Here is a 24,175-nt window from a genome sequence, read left to right on the forward strand (position 1 = left end):
CTTCGCCCTATTTAGCCACTAGGTTGCAGTGGCAGCTCGTGTGCGGTGTTTATGCTCGCTGGGTGGCCGAGTACTTCATAGGTCTGCTCTGCAGCTAGCAAGTGATTGAAATTGCTGCATTGCTATATTGTGCTGCTTGGCAGACGTTCAAATGTGACATTTCAACACATCACTCTGTTCCCAAACTGTTATTTCTGCTCACACCATCGCTAACTGGCTTAATGCATTGTATTGTGCTGCGTGTGATCCTCCAGATATCAGAAAAGACTGCAGCTTCATAATTATAATTAGTACTTTTATTTTATGGCTATTAATAATGACTGAAATATAATAATATCCATAAAGAATGGATGAATATTTAATTACACTATAAAGTAGATATAATAGTTTTTTTAACACAGCACTTGTATCAGTGACTTGAGTCATATATTTATATATCAATATATCCTATATTATAAAAGGCCAAGTGTTTGTCTGAAGCCGTCATGCGCAGTAGAGACAAACACTTGGCCTTGAGATAGGGAGCGCGAGGTACACAGCATACAAGCAGCTGTGAGATAGGGAGCGCGAGCTACTCAACAGCTGTGAGGTCTGCTGCGTGAGAAGCGGCAACGCGCTCCCCAGACCTCACAGCTGTTTGTGGCCGACGGTAGCGTCGCGAGGGGCGTGGCTGGGCGTCGCGAGGGGCGTGGCCGGTAGTGATGTCCGGTTCATGAACGAATCGTTCATTTGAACCGGATCTTTTCACTGAACTGCATGAATCAGTACATCAGACTGAACTGATTCGTTTGAAACAGTTCAGTTCCTGAGTCATCAGCAGCACTGGTAATACGATCCTAGAGTGAGTTCTGCTCTGCTAACTCCTCCTTTAATGAATCACACAGCAGAATCTCACTCTAGGATCATATTACCAGTGTTGTTGAATCAGTGTACTGTTAGCTAACTCGTCTGCAATGAATCAGTCTGTTAACAGTTCACTGATTCAAAAGAAGTAAACTGTTTGCAAAGACTCAGTGTACTGTTGACAGACAGATTCATTGCATACGAGTTAGCTAACAGTACACTGATTCAAATATCAGGTCACACTCACAGCAGTTCTCAACAGACCCCTGCATTTACATTAACCCATTCAGCATCCCATGTTTGTGTGTATATATATATATATATATTTGTGTGTATATATATATATATATATATATATATATAATTTGTTGTTCTTCCTCTATATCTAAGCTAACTTTTACTTAGCAACAGCTACAAATTAAAAGTTAGCTTAGATATAGAGGAAGAACAACAAATTATATATATATATATATATATATATATATATATATATATATATACACACAAACATGGGATGCTGAATGGGTTAATGTAATTGCAGGGGTCTGTTGAGAACCGCTGTGAGTGTGACCTGTTATTTGAATCAGTGTACTGTTATGTAAATGATTCATTAGAGTTACAGTACACTGAGTCATTTTCATACAGCACTGCAGGAAACGAATCTGCGGCTCTACAGTTCACCTACTGAACATGAGGTAGAGCCTATACCCAAAGAGGGGGAGGGAGAGCCAAAGAGGGGGGGGGGAGAGCCAAAGAGGGGGGGAGAGCGCCAAAGAGGGGGGGGGGGGAGCCAAAGAGGGGGGGAGAGCGCCAAACAGGGGGAGAGAACAAAAGAGGGGGGAGAGAGCCAAAGAGGGGAGGGGAGAGCAAAAGAGGGGGGGGGAGAGCCAAAGAGGGGGGGAGAGCCAAAGAGGCGGGAGAGAGAGAGCCAACGAGGGGGGAGAGCCAAAGAGGGGGGAGAGAGAGCCAAAGGGGGGGGGAGAGAGAGCCAAAGGGGGGGGGGAGAGAGAGCCAAAGGGGGGGGGAGCCAAAGAGGGGGGAGAGAGCCAAAGAGGAGAGAGGGAAAAAGGGGGGGGGATAGAGCCAAAGAGGGGGGGGGGGGAGAGCCAAAGGGGGGGGAGCCAAAGAGGGGGGGAAGAGCCAAAGAGGGGGGAGGAGAGCCAAAGGGGGGGGGAGCCAAAGAGGGGGGAGAGAATAAAAGAGGGGGGAGAGAGAGCAAAAGAAAGGATGGAGAGAGCCAAAGAGGGGAGAGAGAGAGCAAAAGAGGGGAGAGATAGAGCAAAAGAGGGGAGAGAGAGAACAAAGGAGAGGGGGGAAAGAAAGCAAAAGAGAGGGGGGAAGAGAGAGCAAAAGAGAGGGGGGAAGAGAGAGCAAAAGAGAGGGGGGAGAGAGCAAGGGGTGGGACCGTTGTTCTGAAAAAAATGGCCCGTGTACACGGGCTTTAGTACTAGTATAAATATAAATCAATAAATATCAATGAATATATGACTCAAGTCACTGATACAAGTGCTGTGTTAAAAAGACTATGGGGTACATTTATCAAACAGCAGATGCTGCATATTCCGCACGAGCCTTCTGGCTCTGAGGTGGCAGACTGCAATCATACCAATTGGATGCAAATGTGCAGGGGGTGGCATTGCACAAGCATTTCACCAGAAATGATTGTTCAATGTTAAATGTCCATCCAGGGTATGATAAATCTACCCCTATATGTATGCGTATATATACATATATAAATGCTCCAGTATGGGATCCAGCACTCACTTTCGCCAAAGCTTACAACAGCTGGGGTGCAATTCAAAATGTAAAATTCAGTCCATCACCTAAGGAACAGCACTCTCCGTTTTAACAGGTTACTGAATTAGTAAACGTTTTCGGGGTTACCTCAGACTAAAAGTATACAAACAATAAAATCCACTTACCACCAATAACTAGTGCTCCCACTACCAGAAACACGCCCATCGATCACCACTGGCATCCTTCAGGCAGAGTAATCGAAGGGACAAACCTTTAAACTGTTAAAAAGATACACACCATGGATTACGTGACACTCCTATCAACCCACAGCCAAGCAAAACATAACAAATCAACTCCAATATATTATACATTCTATTTGATAAACATTAGACAAACTACCACTTTTAGGCATTAAGAAGTAATCCACTCCTATATTAACATTAAACTTGCTACGCTATGCTTACTATGCCAATATCCTCACATATATTCAGATAAAGCAACTGCAATAAAGTAATTGCTAACTACCTATGTATTCTGTCGGAAACCATTATACTATGAAACTCTTTCTATAGCTATATTAGACTTCATATCACTTAGCTAATGGAACCTCCTATTTACAAAGTGCCAATCAGACACATCAGGAGAAAGATAAATAAAGTACCAGAAGCCCGCTACAAAAAGCACTGGAAATCCAAATTAGTGTTAAGGCTCTTGGGAAATAGTGTATCCAGATCGAAAATCCAACGGGACTCTCTTTGTAGCAGGCTTCTGGCTCTATCACCACCCCTTGGTCTCATTTGTATATGGTCTATTATGATGTATCTGAGGTCTGGAATGGCATGTTTAGACTCCAGAAAATGTCTGGCATCTGGCTGGTCTGATTCGCCATTCGAGTCCTCAGATCATCCTGGGTCTTACCCACGTAAAATCTGCCACATGGGCAATGCAAGAGATATACAACATATTTTGTGGTGCATGTGACCCTATATCTAGCATAAAACTTTTTATTAGATCAAGGATGTATGAAGAAGTTACTTGGGTTAGACACCCACATGTTGTACATCCAGTACATCAGAAGCAACCATGTTTGGGGGTAGTTAACCATGTTTTATTGGTATAGCTATCCTTGAAGTCTGGCCATAGCAGTAGATCCTTCAAAGAGTGTCCTCCCCTGAACCCCACCATAGGGGCATCCATCTGCATAAGTGGCAATGATTTATCTGTTGAGATAATATCACAGTTCTCTCTTAGGGTTCGTGAGAAACTAAGTTGCTCCAGGGTAAAGGTAGTAGTGAAGATCATCCTTTCTCTTTTCATCTCCTTTACTATCTTCATCAATACTTGCTCCTGTGTCAAGTTATTTGTTGTTTCCAGGGCATGTTGTGGAAGGGTTACATCATAGCATTTTTCCCTGAACCTCAGCTCCATCTTAGAGATTTGTTCATTCTTTCTATCCTCTTCAGTATTATTTCAGACCACCCTTTTAAACTGTGACACTAGTAGCACACATTTTAAACTCGGTGGATGGCAGCTTGTCACTTCCAACAGTTAATTTCTATCAGTTTCCTTTTGGAATAAGGTTGTACAAAAAGCATCAACACCCTTATAGATCTGAATATCCAGAAAGTCAATTTGTTGATTGTGATTAGTAATTTTAAACTGAACCTGAGGGTTCACTTTATTCAGATCCTCAAACCATTTCAGCAGTTCAATGCTGCAGCCACTGCCCACCAAAAACAAATCATCAATGTAGAGTCTAAATAATTTGACTCTCGGATCAAAGAATAGATCCATCTTCTTTGTCTCGAATTGTGTCATAAATAAGTTAGCATAGGATGGGGCCACATTGGACCCATCGATGTGCCAGAAATTTGTAAGAAAAATTCTCTTTCAAATTTGAAGTTTAGTTTCATTTCAAACAGAAATCAAGGAGCTGCATTATCACATCAATTGGAGGGCCAATATATGGGTATTTCAACAGATGATGAAACACTGCAGACCTACCTTCATCATATGGAATAACAGAGCAAAGGCTGGTCACATCAAGTATTCAGACCAAGATTGTAATAGCTTAATCAGCTCCATTGAATCCAGTAGGAAGGAGAGCGTGTTACGTACCAGAGGTTGTAGCAGTGCAGCCAAAAATGTGGCTATTGGTTGGAGAATAGAACCCCTTGCAGATACTATTGGTCTATCTGGTGGGGTTTTTATGCACTTTGGGTAAAGTGTAAATTACTGGTACTATTGGATTATCCACCCTTAGGTAGTTTCCTAGAGGTTTTTTAATGATGCTAAGCTATAACAGATTCTCCAGATAACCATCAATATTGTTTTTAAAGGATTTTGTAGGATCCTGGGGTAACTGCCTATATACAGTAATATCAGATAATTGATTTATGACTTCTCCCCTGTAATTACGATAGTCCTGGAGTACCAAAGCACCCCCCTTATCCGCCTCTCTTATGACCAAATCCTTATTCTCCTGCAAGCCTTTAAGTGCTTGTCTCTCCTCCCGTGTTAAATTGTTGCGAATAGTGCATTTTTTGATATGTTGATCCTCCAACATCTGATCCCTAGTCATTCTAGCATAAGTGTTGATGCTTGGATTGTTACTCTTTGTATCAAATTTTTCTTTGCGGCAAAAGCATGTTTGTTCTAATTTGTTGATACCAAAATGCTATTTCAGGCGTAGGGATCTTTGGAATTTATACATCTCCACATGCACAGAGAAGTCGTCTGCATTGACAGTTGGAACAAATTTGAAAACTTTTTCTAACACATTGCGCTCAGCTTCAGTTAGTATATACAAGCTTAAATTCATGAGGATACTATTAGATGAAGTGCTTATTTTCTCAATAGTCTTCCTCATATTCTTCTTTTATATATATATATATATAATATATATATATATATATATATATATTAGGGTTGCACCGATACCGATACTAGTATCGGTATCGGTACCGATACCAAGTACTTGCATGAGTACTTGTACTCGTGCAAATGCACCGATACTTATACCGATACCTCCACTTCCTACCCATATGCTATCTTGTGGCGTTTTTTCAAACTGCATGTTCCCATTTCATTTTAAGCTGAAGTGGAGACTAAACTAAAAATGGAATCTTAAATAATTAGTCTGTATTGTGCTTGGTTAACTGTCACATGACATTAATAAAAAAAAAAGTATCGGTAATTGGTATCGGCGAGTATTTGAAAACAAGTATCGGTACTTGTACTCGGTTTTAAAAAAATGGTATTGGTGCAACCCTAATATATATATATACTGTATATATCTATATCTAACTATATATAAATATATATATATATATATATATATATATATATATATTTATATATACAGGGAGTGCAGAATTATTAGGCAAATGAGTATTTTGACCACATCATCCTCTTTATGCATGTTGTCTTACTCCAAGCTGTATAGGCTCGAAAGCCTACTACCAATTAAGCATATTAGGTGATGTGCATCTCTGTAATGAGAAGGGGTGTGGTTTAATGACATCAACACCCTATATCAGGTGTGCATAATTATTAGGCAACTTCCTTTCCTTTGGCAAAATGGGTCAAAAGAAGGACTTGACAGGCTCAGAAAAGTAAAAAATAGTGAGATATCTTGCAGAGGGATGCAGCACTCTTAAAATTGCAAAGCTTCTGAAGCGTGATCATCGAACAATCAAGCGTTTCATTCAAAATAGTCAACAGGGTCGCAAGAAGCGTGTGGAAAAACCAAGGCGCAAAATAACTGCCCATGAACTGAGAAAAGTCAAGCGTGCAGCTGCCAAGATGCCACTTGCCACCAGTTTGGCCATATTTCAGAGCTGCAACATCACTGGAGTGCCCAAAAGCACAAGGTGTGCAATACTCAGAGACATGGCCAAGGTAAGAAAGGCTGAAAGATGACCACCACTGAACAAGACACACAAGCTGAAACGTCAAGACTGGGCCAAGAAATATCTCAAGACTGATTTTTCTAAGGTTTTATGGACTGATGAAATGAGAGTGAGTCTTAATGGGCCAGATAGATGGGCCCGTGGCTGGATTGGTAAAGGGCAGAGAGCTCCAGTCCGACTCAGACGCCAGCAAGGTGGAGGTGGAGTACTGGTTTGGGCTGGTATCATCAAAGATGAGATTGTGGGGCCTTTTCGGGTTGAGGATGGAGTCAAGCTCAACTCCCAGTCCTACTGCCAGTTTCTGGAAGACACCTTCTTCAAGCAGTGGTACAGGAAGAAGTCTGCATCCTTCAAGAAAAACATGATTTTCATGCAGGACAATGCTCCATCACACACGTCCAAGTACTCCACAGCGTGGCTGGCAAGAAAGGGTATAAAAGAAGAAAATCTAATGACATGGCCTCCTTGTTCACCTGATCTGAACCCCATTGAGAACCTGTGGTCCATCATCAAATGTGAGATTTACAAGGAGGGAAAACAGTACACCTCTCTGAACAGTGTCTGGGAGGCTGTGGTTGCTGCTGCACGCAATGTTGATGGTGAACAGATCAAAACACTGACAGAATCCATGGATGGCAGGCTTTTGAGTGTCCTTGCAAAGAAAGGTGGCTATATTGGTCACTGATTTGTTTTTGTTTTGTTTTTGAATGTCAGAAATGTATATTTGTGAATGTTGAGATGTTATATTGGTTTCACTGGTAAAAATAAATAATTGAAATGGGTATATATTTGTTTTTTGTTAAGTTGCCTAATAATTATGCACAGTAATAGTCACCTGCACACACAGATATCCCCCTAAAATAGCTAAAACTAAAAACAAATTAAAAACTACTTCCAAAAATATTCAGCTTTGATATTAATGAGTTTTTTGGGTTCATTGAGAACATGGTTGTTGTTCAATAATAAAATTAATCCTCAAAAATACAACTTGCCTAATAATTCTGCACTCCCTGTATTTATATGTGTATATACAGTATAGGATAAATAATTCTAACGTATTTTCCTCAGATAAAACATTAAAAAAAATTAAATATTTGTCAATTTTCAATGCATAATTTTTTAAAATACATCTCAACATTTTAAACATAAAATTGCAGAAACATTCACACACCCCAAGAATGTAGCTGGACTGGAGCTGGTTCCAGTTGATAAAATAAAATTAAACAAAATGTTATATACTTTTTGTTTCCTAAGACATGGAGAGTCCACAACGTCATTCCAATTACTAGTGGGATATTAACTCCTAGCCAGCAGGAGGAGGCAAAGAGCACCACAGCAAAGCTGTTAAGTGTCACTTAACTCCTAGTCATTCTCTTTGCCTCTGTCAATGGAGGAGGTGAAGTTAGGTGTCTGAAGATATTCTCCCTTTTTTGGGGTACTTTTCCTGCAAGCAAGGATTTGGGTCTAGCTGTATCCACATCAATCTTTTGAGTAAGGGTAGTGGTGGCTTTTAAGCAGTTAGAAAGTAGTGAGGTGGTCCTTGCTCAGTTTTTCTAACATATATTGCTGACCTTGGTATAGAAAGCCAGAGTTGGTTACTCTGTTCTTACTTTTTCTACAGGTCTCTGTAATGAGTATGTGTCCTTTCACACCTTGTGAGCTGTCTTCCTGCCGGACAGCTGTAGTTGCAGGTAAGTGCTTTTGTCTTCTAGGTCTTGGAGACTTGCACTTCAGAGGATATTTCTGCTATAATTAATTGGGACACATTTATCCTTTATTGGCGATTTACCTTGGCAGGGTGCAGGCACTGATTATGTGACAAGAGACTTAGGGGTTAATCTTCCTTAAATTGGTGAGGAGGATATACCTTAACATATATTTTTTTATTATGTGGTTCATTGTTATTGAGGCTCTGATTGGGACTTACAGTGTGGGATAAAATAGTGTGATTATGGGGGGCGGAGCCAGCTCTGAGCCTGAGCGGTCGCATGGAACCATAGCTCCGACTATCTATTACTAAAATGTATATCTCTGACCGCTCAGCTCAGTAGAAGTGATCATTGCTAACTATCTGATAACCCATTGCTCTTGCTGGAGCAGTTTGAGGATTGTAGGGCATATTGAGACAAAATCACTCGACCGGATCGTGTTGTGCTGTTTAGCGGGTCCCATGATGGCAGCCATCTTTCAGCCTCACGAGAGGACCCACGCAGGAGAAACTTGTCGTTAGCAGCACTCACTGATCTCTAAGACACGCTGACTATGTTGAAGCAGTGAGTTTTTGGGCCAGATACACAAAGCAATACCAGTGCGGCAGGGTCTTATAGCCATGGCAGTAACTGGCTCTCAGTGGGGCGACATCACTCACGATGTCAGCATGGGGACCTGCAATGAACATGTAACTACCGCTACTTACCTGGACATTAAGAAGCTTTTCAAGATCTTAATTAAAGAAGCGGAAACTCTATCTGCATCTAGCTGTGTCCCACCTGATGTGGCTAACCACTTACCATCAACCCAGAAACTGTGTGACGGGGACCCGCTCCCACAGGCGGACAGATCTAAGCATTTAGATGTCAGTCCATACAGCCCTTCCGGACCCGCTCAGCTGACCCCTTTACATGCGAGCAGAGACACCCGCTCGCTCTCCCCGCCTGTTTACATCACGGATCTCATGGAGAGTAAACCCTGCCATATTTATGTTCCGTTAGACTGGGTAGTGTAGCATTGCCATTATCCAGAGCGGATGACAGAGGCAACGATCGGGCAATCATGTGTCTGGACATCTCCCTGTCTAGTGAACTGCAGCACTGTTGTAATGGGTCTTATACAGACTGGAATTGGCTAGGAGGTTTCTAACTCATATTATTCAGGATGGATGATATAGTATATAGGGAATGTGCTTATGTTGCCCCAAAAGCTAGATACAGCTCATAGACATAGCACACAAGCTTTAATAACTCTTTGCAATATATGTTCTGAATCCCACTAATGATGGCAACAAGCCTGATGTCTGGAGGACTCTGAACTGCTAATTACTAATACACTCCTTTGTCCTACATGGCTAATAGGGGGGTTGATTGCATGCAGATATATATGTTCGGTAGTTACTTAGATAATTGTTAACTTATTACCACATACTATGTTTAGACCTAAGGTAAGCTACACTACCTCCCCACATTTACCGGTAAACAATTCACCTCACAATTTTATGTTAGTAAATCACAGGCCATACACCTTACCACTCCCTTCTCCACATACCTCATGAGGTCAGTGCAGTACCGCACTCAGAGTAGGCTTATCTTAGCCATGTACAAGTAGACTCTTACACCAGAGTATTGAGACATGTTCTCTGTGTTTAAATGACCCCTCCGGTACAAATATGCCATTCCTATACCGCCCTCATACCATTACTGCCACCACAGTAGGTAGTTAATTGCAGACATCTAAATATTAGTTAATTCATCTATACACTTGGTGAAGATGGAGAAACTGCCACCTATAAGTCTCAGGGGGATTTTGGGATAGCTCCTGTTCTAGCTCCTTTTATTTTAACCCACTTACATAAGAAAAGTCTGAGGTCCATTGTGATAATATAGGGCTATTCCTCACCACCACTCACTAAAAGCATTTAACTTTATGCCACATACACTAAGGTGAGGTATCAATTGGTTTTCACTGTCATTGCTTGTGATATGAGTATTAGCTAGAGCTGCTATACCTTTAGGCTCAATGATTTAAATTAATCATACAGCTCTGTTACACACGATATACTTTATATGTTCTATGATATGCAACACTACTTCAACCTACTGTAGTGTCTAACCCTTCTTAGAGCCTTCACTCTACCTTATGGAACTTATTTGGTTTTACTTTTTTTATTATTATAGTGGTAATTGTGTGTTATATTTCAGTAACTACGTAAAGGGAAGTACCTTCTCCGTTAGCCCATAGTAGATAATGCCCCGAGTAGATTTTTAACTTAGGTGCCTCATTTGAATTATTTGAATAGTCTGAATTAAATAACAAATAGCTTTCTCCCTCTCTCCCCTAGTCACAGATATCTAATGTTAGAAATAACCACCCTCTATATTCCTATTCATGCTGTTTGCCTATCTCCCTCACCCCCTGGTTACCCTACTATGATGTCTTTAATAGTACGGCTCCCCCCCCCCCCTTCTCACCCTTTCTTTTGTTTCTCCTTTCTTCTCCTTTCCCCTATACGTCGAGCGGCTCTTGCCCGCTGCTTTTTCTTTCTCTTCCTTATACAATATGGCCTAGGTGTGGCCAGTACAGTATCCAACTCCCCACTTCTAGTTACTACTAGATTAGAAAGTTACTAAGTACCCTTCCTATAGATGTGGGGTTCATATATTCCGGTTAATATACTATAAAAATGGAGTTCCAATTTCTATGGCCCAAGCATTACTATCTCATCTAATCAGGACATGATCTGTAACCTCTTAACTGTATATTAAGATTTGTGTTTTCGTATTTATCTATAAAAGTCTAGCTCCTCTCTCTATATAGACAGGTATTTCTGTTCATATCTATATACTCTTCAATAATAGAACACAGTCTTGGTATGTGATGTTACAGCATTTGTTATGTCTTAATAGGTTACCCTTCATATGAGAGCAATGTATGCCATGTCCTGTTGTACTTTATCTTAATGGGTGTATTCTGTATGTTATTTTACCTTGAAACTCCAATAAAAAATTGTTTAACAATAAAAAATAGTGTGATTATATGCAAAATCGGCTATTATTTGTCACTGAAATGCTTGTTGGCATTTTTACTCTCTGGTTTTTCAAAATCGGTTGTATTAAGAATAGCGCGCTTTTGTTGTGTTGCACAGTTTCTTTTCGGCCGATCACGTGACTTGCTGTGCTTCTGTTCACAGTCTATGAGCGGAGCGGCATTTTTTGTCTCAGCCGCTCTTGAGATCGTCAGGAAGCCCTTTGCTGTGATCTGCAAGGCTTTTCTTTGATGCAATATTGTATTTCTCAGGAGGGTCAGGTAGGCCACCTCATGCTGTCTGCGGTGTAGAAGTCCTTATTTAAGGGTTTTATTCTGAAGTACAAATTCGCTCTGAGGGAATTTAATTTTTAAAGTAACAGTGTCATTTTAAATATATTTGTCATTCCAATATTTTTTGGGACTCATGTATTCTATGTATATGGAGCAGGAGTCTGTTCTTATGGATAAATGTCTATTGTGTCTAGAGGCCCAAGTTATTTTACCTATGAAATTTTGTTCCTCATGTTTAGAAAAGTCATTGAAATGTAAAGATAAATTATTTTTTTCTGAGCCTAATGTCTCTCAGGATGAAGCTGTTCAGGCAATGCCACAGCTTTCTCATCCAACGTCCCAAGCCTCAATGGCGTCACATACAGTGCCCTGCAGTTCCTCTCAGCCTCCTGGAGGAGTTTATTTGCCATCAGATTTTGCTGCTCAGATATCATCTGCGGTATCTGCGGCACTATCTGCTTTTCTTATGTTGGGAAAATACAAGAGGAAATCTAAAGATTTGTCCGATGGTAAAGTGTCTGTTTCTTCTGCTGCCGTGAAGGTTGACCTCCCTCATAAGTCTGATGAGGAGGATACCTCGGTAGCCTCTGAGGGTGAAATCTCAGATTCTGATAGTATAATTTCTTTGTCTGACTCTGAAGAGGTAAACTTCAGATAGAGGGTCATATTTAGCAAGCTCTGTATGGAGCTTGAGGCCCCTTGTTTCCGGCAAGCCTTCATAACTTGTCCGCCTGCTCTGAGGCAGCGGACAGAAATCAGCCCAATTGAATATGATTGACACCCCCTGCTAATGGCCAATTGGCCGCAAATCTGCAGGGGGCAGCATTGCACTAGCAGTTCACAAGAACTGCTGGTACAATGATAAATGCTGACAGCATATGCTGTCAGCATTTGTCGATGTGTGGCAGACATGAAACGCTACTTTGTATCATGTCCGCTCGCACATTGATACATATGTATCTTAAGCGTGAACTCCTCCGCTTACTGCTTAAGGAGGTTCTGGCTACTTCGGACAACTCTAACTCTTCTATTGCTGTCAACCCTAAAAAATCTAATAAACTTAACACATACTATGATGTTTCTTCCACTGTGGAAGTATTTCCTGTTCCAGACCGTGTGTCCGAGATCATTGCACAGGTATGGGATAAACCTGGGATACCTTTATCCCCATCTTCCGTTTTCAAAAAGATGTTTCCTGTTGCTGACTCTATTCGAGACTCATGGCGTACAGTACCTAAATTAGAAGGGACTATTTCTACTCTGGCTAACAGAACCACGATTCCTATTGAGGATAACTGTTCTTTTAAGGATCCCATGGACAAAAAGCTGGAGACCTATTTAAAGAAGATGTATGTTCATCAGGGTGTACAATGGCAACCTGCAGTTTGTATTGCCACAGTAGCAAGTGCAGCATCTTATTGGTGTGATGCCTTATCTGAACTGATTTTAGAAGACACTCCATTGGAGGAGATCCAATATAGGATTGAGGCTCTCAAGCTGGCCAATTTCTTTATCTCTGATGCTAACATGCAAGCCATTAGACTGGGAGCCAAGATGTCTGGCTTCATCGTCCTAGCCCGCCAGGCTCTGTGGCTTAAATCATGGCCAGCTGATGTTACCTCTAAGTCCAAGCTTTTATCTCTACCTTACAAGGGTAAGACCCTGTTCGGTCCTGCTCTGGCAGAGATAATTTCTGAAATTACGGGTGGAAAGGGGTCCTTTCTACCCCAAGACAAGAAGAATAGATCTAGGGACATCAAAGTAATTTTCATTCCTTTCGTAACTTCAAAGGTCAAAAGTCTTCCTCTACCTCATCCAAGCAGGAGCAGTACAAGTCTTCTTTTTAAACCCAATCAGTATTGGAACAAGGTAAAGCAATCAAAGAAAACCTCTGCTGAGACTAAATCAGCATGAATGGTCTTCCCCCGGGCCAGGATTGGATCAGGTGGGAGGCAGACTTTCCTTGTTTTGTCTGGAGTGGATACGAGATGTCCCAGATCCTTGGGCTGTGGACATAGTATCTCAAGGGTACAAAATAAATTTCAAATCTCATCCTCCCAAGGGCAGATTTCTCCTCTCAAGGTTATCTGTGGATCAGGTAAAAAGAGAGGCATTCTTAAAATGTGTTCAGGACCATTCCTCCCTGGGAGTCATTGTTTCAGTTCCAGTATGAGACCAAGGTCTAGGATTTTATTTGAATCTGTTTGTGGTTCCCAAAAAAGAGGAAACTTTTCAACTCATTTTAGGACTGAAGTGTCTTAACAAGTTTCTCAGGGTTCCGTCCTTCAAAATGGAAACCATTCATTTCATTCTTCCTTTGGTCCAAGAGGGTTAGTTCATGACGACCATAGACCTGAAGGACGTGTATCTTCATGTTCCCATCCACAGGGATCATCATCAGTTTCTGAAATTCCCTTTTCTAGACAAGCACTTTCAGTTTGTGGCCCTTCCGTTTGGCCTTGCCACAGCTCCCAGAATCTTCTCAAAGGTTCTGGTGCTCTCTTGGCAGTTCAAAAGAGCAACAGACAAAAAAATCCACAACATTTCTGTCAGCAGAGGTTAATCATGTGGTTTACAGCATACATACAATCTTCTTTCCTTATACCCAACAATGGGAGGGGCTACTAGAAATATACAGGTAACCTTCATCAAGTAATTTGCTGAATCTATATGTTCAATTTGATCAGGCTGTATATTTAAAAGAGTATATATATCTCATATCTATGTTACAAATTACACTCAAATTATTTACGCAATAAACACCATCACTAATAGTAAAGGTCAAAACTAGATCTCTTTATTTAAACATATGCATATGTATTATATATAGGATAATTCTAGTAAGATATTTCAAGCCATATAATACTTAGGAAAATGCTTTTTCTAAAATAAATTTTTATTTGTGTTTATCTAAAAAAAGTTTTTTTAAACTTAAGTTTTACTTTTATCAGAATTTCCAAACCTAAGTTTCACCCTTTTCAGAAATTCCAACTAATTTCTAGTATATTGTAATAAAATATCTCAAGCCATATTACATTTAGGAAAATCCTTTTCCCTATAGAAATTTCTATTTGTGTTTTCATAAAAAAAAGGCGCTTTAACCTAAATTTCATCTTTATCAGAATTTCTAAACCTAATTTTCACCCTTATCAAAAATTCCAACTGGTTTCTCATAAATTCTAATAAGATATTTCAAGCCATATTATATTTAGGAAAATCCTTTTCCTTAGAGAAATTTCTATTTGTGTTTTCCTAAAAAAGGGGTTTTAAACCTAAATTTCACCTTTATCAGAATTTTTAAACCTAAGTTTCACCATTATCAAAAAATTACAATCAATTTCCTTAAGACTTTGCAAAATATATATCCAGAATGCTTCCCTGGCTTTTGGGAGTCTTTCGCTAGCTCCCCCTCTCCTACGTCTTTTAACATGGTCAATGATTTGGAACCTAAGTTGCGATATACTGTGTCCCAATTCAACAAAATGACTTGATACTGGTGCATTCTTATTACCAGTCCTAATATTTGACTTGTGCTCATTTATGCTGTCTCTTGCGAATAGACTTGCTGATATAGATTTTAGAGCAGCGGCATTTGATAAGATAAATTGCAAAGTCTGTATTGCAGGTATAGTATCCCTTTATTTTAAAATTATTTCCCGTTTGAGGGTGAACAAAGTAATCTCCTTTCACCATATTGTTGCAATTGCAACAACTTAGGCATGAGGAAAAAAAACATTTTTGGAGCATGTATATAGATTGGTTTTAAATCCCTTGCAGGGCCAATATCTGCCCTCACTATATTATGCCTGAAGTTTTTGCTTCTCTTGCAGGCTAACATAGGTACAATCATAAATTCCTCTACTTGTGGATTCAAATCCTTAGTAATGCTCCAATGTTTTCGAGTAATATTTGAAACCTTCTGAAATTATGCTCTGTCACAAATACCATACGTTTAGGGTTTATATTTCTTGACATTCTTGTCTACTTTTAATAAAGATTCTCTAGTAATGTCTAACACTTCCTTGATTTGTTTGTTAATATGAGGCTTTGGGTAACCTCTCTCCTAAAATAAATTACCCATTTCATCAATGCGTTTATCGGCCAATGCTTTATTTGTTAAAATCTTTTTACCTCTAAGAAGTTGACTCTTAGGGAGACTCAACACTAATGGGGACAGATGGGCACTTGTTTTCTTAGTCTCGTCAAAACGCCAAGCTTCCAAGGTACAGTTAAAGGTCAAGAGATGCTCAGACCACTCTGATAGATGCTCTGGCGGTTCCATGGGATTTCGGTCTAGCATACCTGTTTCCTCCGTTTGCGCTCCTTCCACAAGTCATTTCTCGTATCAAATAGGAGAAGGCGTCTGTAATTCTAATAGCTCCTGCATGGCCTTGCAGTATTTGGTTTGCAGACCTAGTGAAGATGTCTTATCTTCTTCCTTGGAGGTTACCTCTGAGGAAGGACCTTTTAACTCAGGGTCCTTTCCTCCATCCAAATCTCGTTTCTCTGAAGCTGACTGCTTGGAGATTAAACGCCTAGTTCTGATGAAGCGTGGGTTTTCTGATTCAGTCATTGATACTATGATTGCAGGCTCCCAAGCCTGTTACTTATATGAGTGAGTTTCTTACACCAGTACAGTAGGGATTAACTATAGTACCTCACAGTACCACCTCATTATAGTACCTCACTATACCACCTCTGTATTGTACCTTACTGTACCACCTCACTATTGTACCCTCCACCACCCCAATTCAGAATTCATCAGTGCTCTGATTATGAAATAGTTGAAAATGTTATCATTAAAAGTATGTGAGAAAAAAAAAATACACATATAAATAAAAAAGACAAGATGAACCTTGCATGTGTAAATATATATTACCATCTTATAGCTATAAAGTATGGGAGTCTGCACAATATAAAGTATGGGAGTCTGCACAATATAGAGTATGGGAGTCTGCACAATAAAAAGTATAGGAGTCTGCACAATAAAGAGTATGGGAATCTGCACAATATAGAGTATGGGAGTCTACACAATATAGAGTATGGGAGTCTGCACAATATAGAGTATGGGGGTCTGCAAAATATAAAGTTTGGGAGTCTGTACAATATAGTTTGGGAGTCTGCACAATATAAAGTTTGGGAGTCTGCACAATATAAAGTATGGGAGTCTGCACAATATAGAGTATAGGAGTCTGCACAATATAGAGTTTAGGAGTCTGTACAATATAGAGTTTGGGAGTCTGCACAATATGGAGTTTGGGAGTCTGCACAATATAGAGTTTGGGAGTCTGCACAATATAGAGTTTGGGAGTCTGCACAATATAGAGTATGGGAGTCTGCACAATATAGAGTTTGGGAGTCTGTACAATATAGAATATGGAAGTCTGCACAATATATAGTTTGGGAGTCGGTACAATATAACATTTGGGAGTCTGCTCAATATAAAGTATGGAAGTCTGCACAATATAAAGTATGAGAGTCAGCACAATATAAAGTTTGGGAGTCTGCACAATATAAAGTTTGTGAGTCTGCACAATATAAAGTTTGTGAGTCTGCACAATATAAACTATGGGAGTCTGCACAATATAAAGTATGGAAGTCTGCACAATATAGAGTTTGGGAGTCTGCACAATATAGAGTTTGGTAGTCTGCACAATATAAAGTTTGGGAGTCTGCACAATATAAAGAATGGAGGTCTGCACAATATAGAGTATGGGAGTCTGCACAATATAAAGCATGGGAGTCTGCACAATATAGAGTATGGGAGTCTGCACAATATAGAGTATGGGGGTCTGCACAATATAGAGTATGGGAGTCTGCACAATATAAAGTTTGGGAGTCTGCACAATATAAAGTATGGATTTCTGCACAATATAGAGTATGGGAGTCTGCACAATATAAAGTTTGGGAGTCTGTACAATATAATGTATGGGAGTCTGCACAACTCACCTATATCAGGCCAGCTGCTTTGTCTCACACTGCACTAGAGCTCAGGAAGGGGGAGAAAAGTCTAGAGAGGAACACAGTAACTATTTAGATTGAGCTATAATGGAACAGTGACACCTAGAGGTAGAAATGAAAAGTGCAGGCACAAACCACCAGGATGATCACTTCCTCCCTGCGCTGCATGTAAGACACTCAGTGAGAGCGGTGGTGGAGACTGGAGAGTACACTTCATGATAAGGAGATTACTCTTTAATTTTGCGCCCCTCAGAATTATGCACCCAGGGCAATTGTGCCCCCCCCCACCACATGCTATGAAACTGTTGGTGTGAATCAAACAGCTACTCTTGGAGTAGGGCTAGAATTTTGTCTTTTCTTCAGGATGGTCTGGATAATGTGCCAGATGTTCAATCTTTTTGTCAAGCCCTAGTTAAAATCAGGCCTGTTACTCCTCTTAATTTAGTTCTTAGCGTTTTGCAGCAGGCTCCATTTGAGCCAATGCAATCCATAGATATTATATTGGAAGGTTTTGTTTCTTATTGCTATTTCTTCTGCTCGGAGAGTTTCTGAACTCTTGGCTTTGCAGTGTGATTCTCCTTGCCTTATCTTTCATGCCGATAAAGCCGTCCTTAATACTTAATTGGGGTTTCTCCGTAAGGTGGTTTTGGATAGAAATATTAATCAGGAAATCATTGTTCCTTCTCTCTGTCCTAATCCTTCCTATCATAAGGAACGTCTGTTGGATGTGGTGCATGCTCTAAAATTCTACCTACAGGCTACTAAGGATTTTCGCCAGTCTTCTGCCCTGTTTGTTTGTTTCTCTGGAAAGCGTAAGGGTTAGAAGGCTACTTCTACTTCTCTTTCCCTCTGGTTGAGAAGTATGATTTGTTTTGCTTATGAGACTGCTGGCAGGCAGCCTTCTGAGAGAATCACAGCTCATTCCACTAGGGCTGTTTCCTGTTCTTGGGCTTTTTAAAATGAAACTTCTGTAAAACAGATTTTCAGGGCTGCAACTTGGTCCTCTCTGCATACTTTTTCCAAATTCTACAAATTTGATACTTTTGCCTCGGCTGAGGCCTCTTTTGGGAGAAAGGTTCTTCAAGTGGTGGTGCCTTCTGTTTAGGTTTACCTGTCTTGTTCTCCCTCCCTGTTCATTCCGTGTCCTCTAGCTTGGGTATTGGTTCCCACTAGTAATTGAAATGACATTGTGGACTCTCCATGTCTTAGGAAAGAAAACAAAATTTATGCTTACCTGATAAATGTATTTCTTTCTAGACATGGAGAGCCCACGACCCCACCCTTTAGATTAGTAATTTTTTACAAAACCTCAGGCACCTCTACACCTTTGTGTTATTTTCTTTTTCCATATACCTTCGGCTGAATGACTGTGGGTTATGGGTAAGGGAAGTGACACTTAACAGCTTTACTGTGGTGCTCTTTGCCTCCTCCTGCTGGTTAGGAGTGAATATCCCACTAGTAATTGGAATGACGTCATGGACTCTCCATGTCCGTAAAGAAAGAAATGTATCAGGTAAGCATACATTTTGTTTTTATTTTGTTCTACTATTAATGTCCTTTGAGTATTTGAATTTCAAAGTAATTTCCATCTTTAGCTTTGTTTAACTTCTTCAAGAAGGTTAAACTTGTGCTCACCATTGTACTGCTGATCCAGACGTGGATTTAGTCAGTGATTAGAGCATACACATGTATGCCTTCTTCTCATTGGCTAACCATATGTATTCGCACCTGTAGTGGCACATAGTAAAAGAACTAAAAACATTATATTATACTGCTCGTTTTAGAAAGTTTTTCATGAAAATGTTTTATAATAAAGTCTGCAATGAAATAGATCAACGTTTCTTACTTTCTTTTTCCTTTAAAGTTCTTAGTATCTACAAGCGCCCGGCTAACAGTGCTACGGACATCAGTTTTCCAATGAAAGGCTGGCGAGGGATGGCTGACTGGGCGAGAAACTCAGAGGACAAAGTGTCTATTTCCAAGAGTATACTATCAACTGGAATCACAGGTAGATAAGTACAAAGATAGATCATTTACAATAAATGCAGTTCTCAATATGGTTTCCTGGAACAGTAATAAAGTGTGTGCTCATTCCTCCTCCTTAATTTACAAATGCACAATAAATATGGATTGTTGCATCCTTTACTGAAGATAATGCTCAGTGGAAGCAAAGTGGATGTTCAGTTCAAGTGTTAACCTTTTGGATGCCAGAGAGGGATGTACATAGTGCTTTTCATCCAAGGGGTTAACTCATGCTTTTTGTTGGAGCAAGGACTTTGATATGAGATATTTTCCTTAACATATGTGTGATCATGGCATTGACTGTGCTAAGTGTTGTTAAACGTTTGCCCTAATTAATCTGCGGTTGGGGTGCATGACTGCTCCATGCATCCATGGAGTTTGGTTCTGAGAATAATATGAGGTTAAAGGGACATGAGATCCAAAAAGTTTTTTTTCATGATTTAAATAGAAAATGCCATTTTAAACCACTTTCCAATTTATTTCTATTATCAATTGTGCTTTGTTGTTTTGGTATTCTTTGTTGAAGGAGCAGCAATGCACTACAGGGGGTAGGCTGAACACATCAAGTAAGCCAATGAGAATCAGGATTTACTTAATGCATTATGGGATTTTCTAATGCTACACCCTTGAACTTTTGAAATCTCATTATTTCCTTAGTCCATCTGTCTGCTCATCTTCCTTCTATGATAAAGTTGTTAAGAGTTCCCGGTTCACACGTTTATAAACATGCTCTATTTATTTAATAAAAAGGTCAATTGTTTAAATCACAGTTTTAAAGGCACATGAACCCCTATTCTTTTTCTCTCATAATTCAGGTAAAACAATCAAATTTAAACAAATTTCAAATTTGCTTCATCCTCTTTCCATCCTTTTTTTGAAGGAGCAGCAACACACTATTAGGAGCTAGTTGAGTCAATGACTAGAGGCATATATGTGCAGCTAACTCCCAGTATTTCATTGTTGCTCCGGAGCCTACCTAGATATGGTTTTCAACAAAGGATACCAAGAGAGCAAAGCAAATTAGATATTAGAAGTAAATTGGCAAGTTATTTAAAATGATATGCTTTATCTAAATTCAAAATATTGGGTTCCGTGGTCTTTTAAAGTACAATATTTGTACTCAGGTTAAATACATCCTCACAATGGTCATTTCTGATGGCAAAAAAAGTAGTTGGACCTTTAAATATTTAATTATAAAATGAAATACCCAAAGACAGTCCGGACCCTGCCAATAAGAAACAGGTAAAATATCAGTAAACACAGAAATGCTTTGTATTGCACTAAAGTTGCTGTCATGGCAGCATACCCTGTCAACCGGCCAGTGATCACTTCTGTGTTAATAGAAGGCATAAAACATAAGGATACCAAGAGAACAAAGCAAATTAGACCATATAAGTAAATTGGAAAGTTGTTTAAAATCAGAAGCTTTATCTGAATCATGAAAGAAATAAAAAATGGGTTTTATGCCCTTTGAGTGCTAAGAAGGATATTCATTGGTTCTGTTTTTTACAATTTAAAAAAAAAATACTTTTTTATTTTTTCCCAGATCACTAAGACTTATACCGTTGGAAAAGTTAGGCGATTACCTTTCCAACCGTGTGTCTTGGGGGTCTGTAGCTGCTTAGATGCCTGATATACAGGCTTCTAAGCAGCATGCCCCCTTTCCCTATACTTTGTATTGTAAATTTTAAATAAAGTTGTGCGGTGACATCATCACATCATTGAGCGTGACGTTACCGCACGTGACGGGAAGCCCCGGCGATGCCTGTCACTATACAGGCCCGATCGCCGGGGTGGGAGTCAGTGGGAGCCCCCAGATTGCTAAAAAGGTGGTTGAGTGCTAGCGACTGCTCTGAGCCGTCAGCACTCAAGGGTTAAATATCTCTGTACGCATCATTGGAAAGTCATTTTCTCTTGTTCCTGCTAAAAGATGGTGTTTATTATGTATTACGGTTTGTATTTTCCTTTCCTGAAACAAAAAAACGCAAAAGCATTTTTGTTTTCATGTTAGTGGGTCCTTTCACTGTTCACCTATAACGCTAAGGGGATTGCCTTTTCTAGCCAATGGACTTCTATCTCACAGGACAGTTGTGCACAAACATTTACTTTGTTTCAAAATCAAAATTTAACAGCTTTAATGTACATAGGGGCCGATTCATCAAGCTCTGAAGGGAGCAGCTGTTTCCGCACCAGACTTCAGGGTCGCGGGAAACAGGAGTTAAAAACAGCGGTCTTAAGACCGCTGCTCCTTAACTCGTCCGCTGCCTGTGAAGCGGGGGGACAGCAATCTGCCTGATCACATATGATCGGGTTGATTAACACCCGCTGCTAGTGGCCGATTGGCTGCAAATCTGCAGGGGGCGGCATTGCACCAGCAAAGGTAAACAAGTTAACACAACGCAACCCTAGTGATAATTTAAGCTGTGCCAATATACCGCTCTCCCAATAGGCTGTAGGGAATGTATCAATAGAAAAAAAGAGGTGTTTGGACAGCGCTATTCAAGCTAAAAAACACACGTGACACAGAAGTCACAGTAACCGGCAACTCTGTACCCTGAGAAACAAGCCGACGACTGCACGAAGCTAAGGTTTGATTTAAGCCACTGGATAGAGACCAGTACGAGACGGGAAAGCGTCTGAGGAACAGCCCAAGTGCTCAATACGGAAATAATGGGACACTGCCATTCCCCTTACACCCACATAGAGTGGGAGTTCTGACAGAAAATAGGATATTACCAGATCTGCTGTAAGGGAATATTTTTATACTTATCAGACTGCTGTTAAATAATAACTGAGCCATTAATACAGGTTTATCCGTATGGTTATATGGTGGTGTTTTCACTATATACAATATATTGTTTTTATCTATTGTATTGAAATTGATATTGTATTTAAATTGATACTGTATTTTGATAGTATTGGTTTTATTTCAATATTTATGCAAATATTTTACATACACATAGAATAGAGTTTTATTTGTGACCGGTCACTATATTACAGAAAATATAGCTCCATTTTTATAGTATATGGTATTTTATGAATCCATTGACAATTTCTTATTTCCTAACCGATTAGTATATCCCCTTTCCTGGCATTTCACAAGCAGTTCACCAGAACTGCTTGTGTAATGATAAATGCCGACAGCATATGCTACAGCGGATCATGTCTGTCCATTTTTTTATAAATTGGCCCCTGATTCTCTATGTTGAAAATATGTCAACCAATTTAAACAGTGTTCTTTAATATGCATCATATAATTAGATAGATAGATAGATAAACGCAGACAAACAGATATACAAATAAATAGACAGATAGATGGATAGACAAAGACAGACAGGCAGATAGAAAGATAGACAGGCAGATAGAAAGATAGATGATAGATAATAGATATATAGATAATTGATAGTCAAAGAAAGACAGACAGAAAGATGATAGATAGATAGATAGATAGATAGACAAAGACAGACAGACAGACAGATAAACAAACAGATATACAGATAGATAGATAGATAGATAGATAGATAGATAGATGATAGACTGATAGATACAATAATTTACTGTATAAAGGGGGAGCTTGGGATTTAAAAATATTAACTAATATATTTTTTTGTAGAACTAGATGGAACAGTAGTTCCAAAGTTGATCACAACTTTTCTGAGAGTAGGGTTGTTTGTTGAATAGTCTTTTATATGGAACTCTCTGCACTGATGAGCGGATTGGCTTTGCCTCTAGGCTATGAGCTGCCACTTGCTGTGCAGATGACTCCCCCCAGCCAGCTCCCCTGCCTCCCATAATCCTGTCTAATGTCCTCACTTTTCACAGTGGCTTTGCCTGCAGTGTAAAGCTAGACCCGTTCCCCTCCAGCTTCATATCATTAACCCAGGCACCATACAAGTGAGTTTTCATCTGCAGGTTAATTTATTGGAACTCAAAGTCTGTGAAACGCTGGGCTGCCAGCACGCCAACTCCAAATTTTTTACTAAAACGAGCATTTAGGAGAAAAATCAAAGATAAAAAACCCCATAAGGGATTGTAAAGGTCGCTATTAGTTGTGTGACAGGAATATAATGTCTTGGGTGATTAGCTGCACTATCTGTGGAGCTAGGCTGGACTGCTCGCTAAATGCCAGATGACTTTTTTCTGTTACTTCTGTATTTTTATGTAGTAATATGAAGAGCTCAAATGATGTATACCAATATTAATTAGAGTGTGCAGGATACTATTTATAATATTATTATTATTATTATTATTATTTATAATAATATCTAATTAATTTGTATATTGTAATATTATTTGCACAGTGTAATTAGTAATACATCCCAGTAAGTGTGTTTTTTTCTTCTGTCCTTTAAATACGCCTTTTGTTCTGAATGGGGCTTCCATTAAGTTTTCTTTATGCTTAACAAATGTTCCAAAATATTTTCTCACCCATAAAAGTTAGCAGGGATACTTCGGTATCCATCATGCAATTATTGTTGATTTAAACAACTTTTAATGAACTATTATTAGGCAGAATGATATTTTAGCATTATTAATTGCTGCTATTTTTCATGAATGAATGAATGAAATGGGGCAGAGCCAACTGATCATAGGATGGAGTCTAGATTCCTCGGGGGCGGGGCTAAGTGTCTGTTTGTTATATTCTGGTTCTATTTCTGGGTCAGCATTGT

The 24,175-nt window shown here is 39.6% G+C and overlaps 1 protein-coding gene across 1 annotated transcript in view; it reads left to right on the top strand.

Annotated features, from left to right (window-relative positions):
- ADGRB1 (adhesion G protein-coupled receptor B1) overlaps positions 1 to 24,175 on the top strand; it is a 736,329-nt gene that overhangs the window by 335,282 nt on the left and 376,872 nt on the right. The window contains 1 exon segment of the mRNA XM_053715405.1: positions 19,348 to 19,491. Coding sequence (XP_053571380.1) covers positions 19,348 to 19,491 — 144 coding nt within the window.

The sequence above is a fragment of the Bombina bombina genome, chromosome 5, assembly GCF_027579735.1.
Source record: "Bombina bombina isolate aBomBom1 chromosome 5, aBomBom1.pri, whole genome shotgun sequence".
Lineage (NCBI taxonomy): Eukaryota > Metazoa > Chordata > Amphibia > Anura > Bombinatoridae > Bombina > Bombina bombina.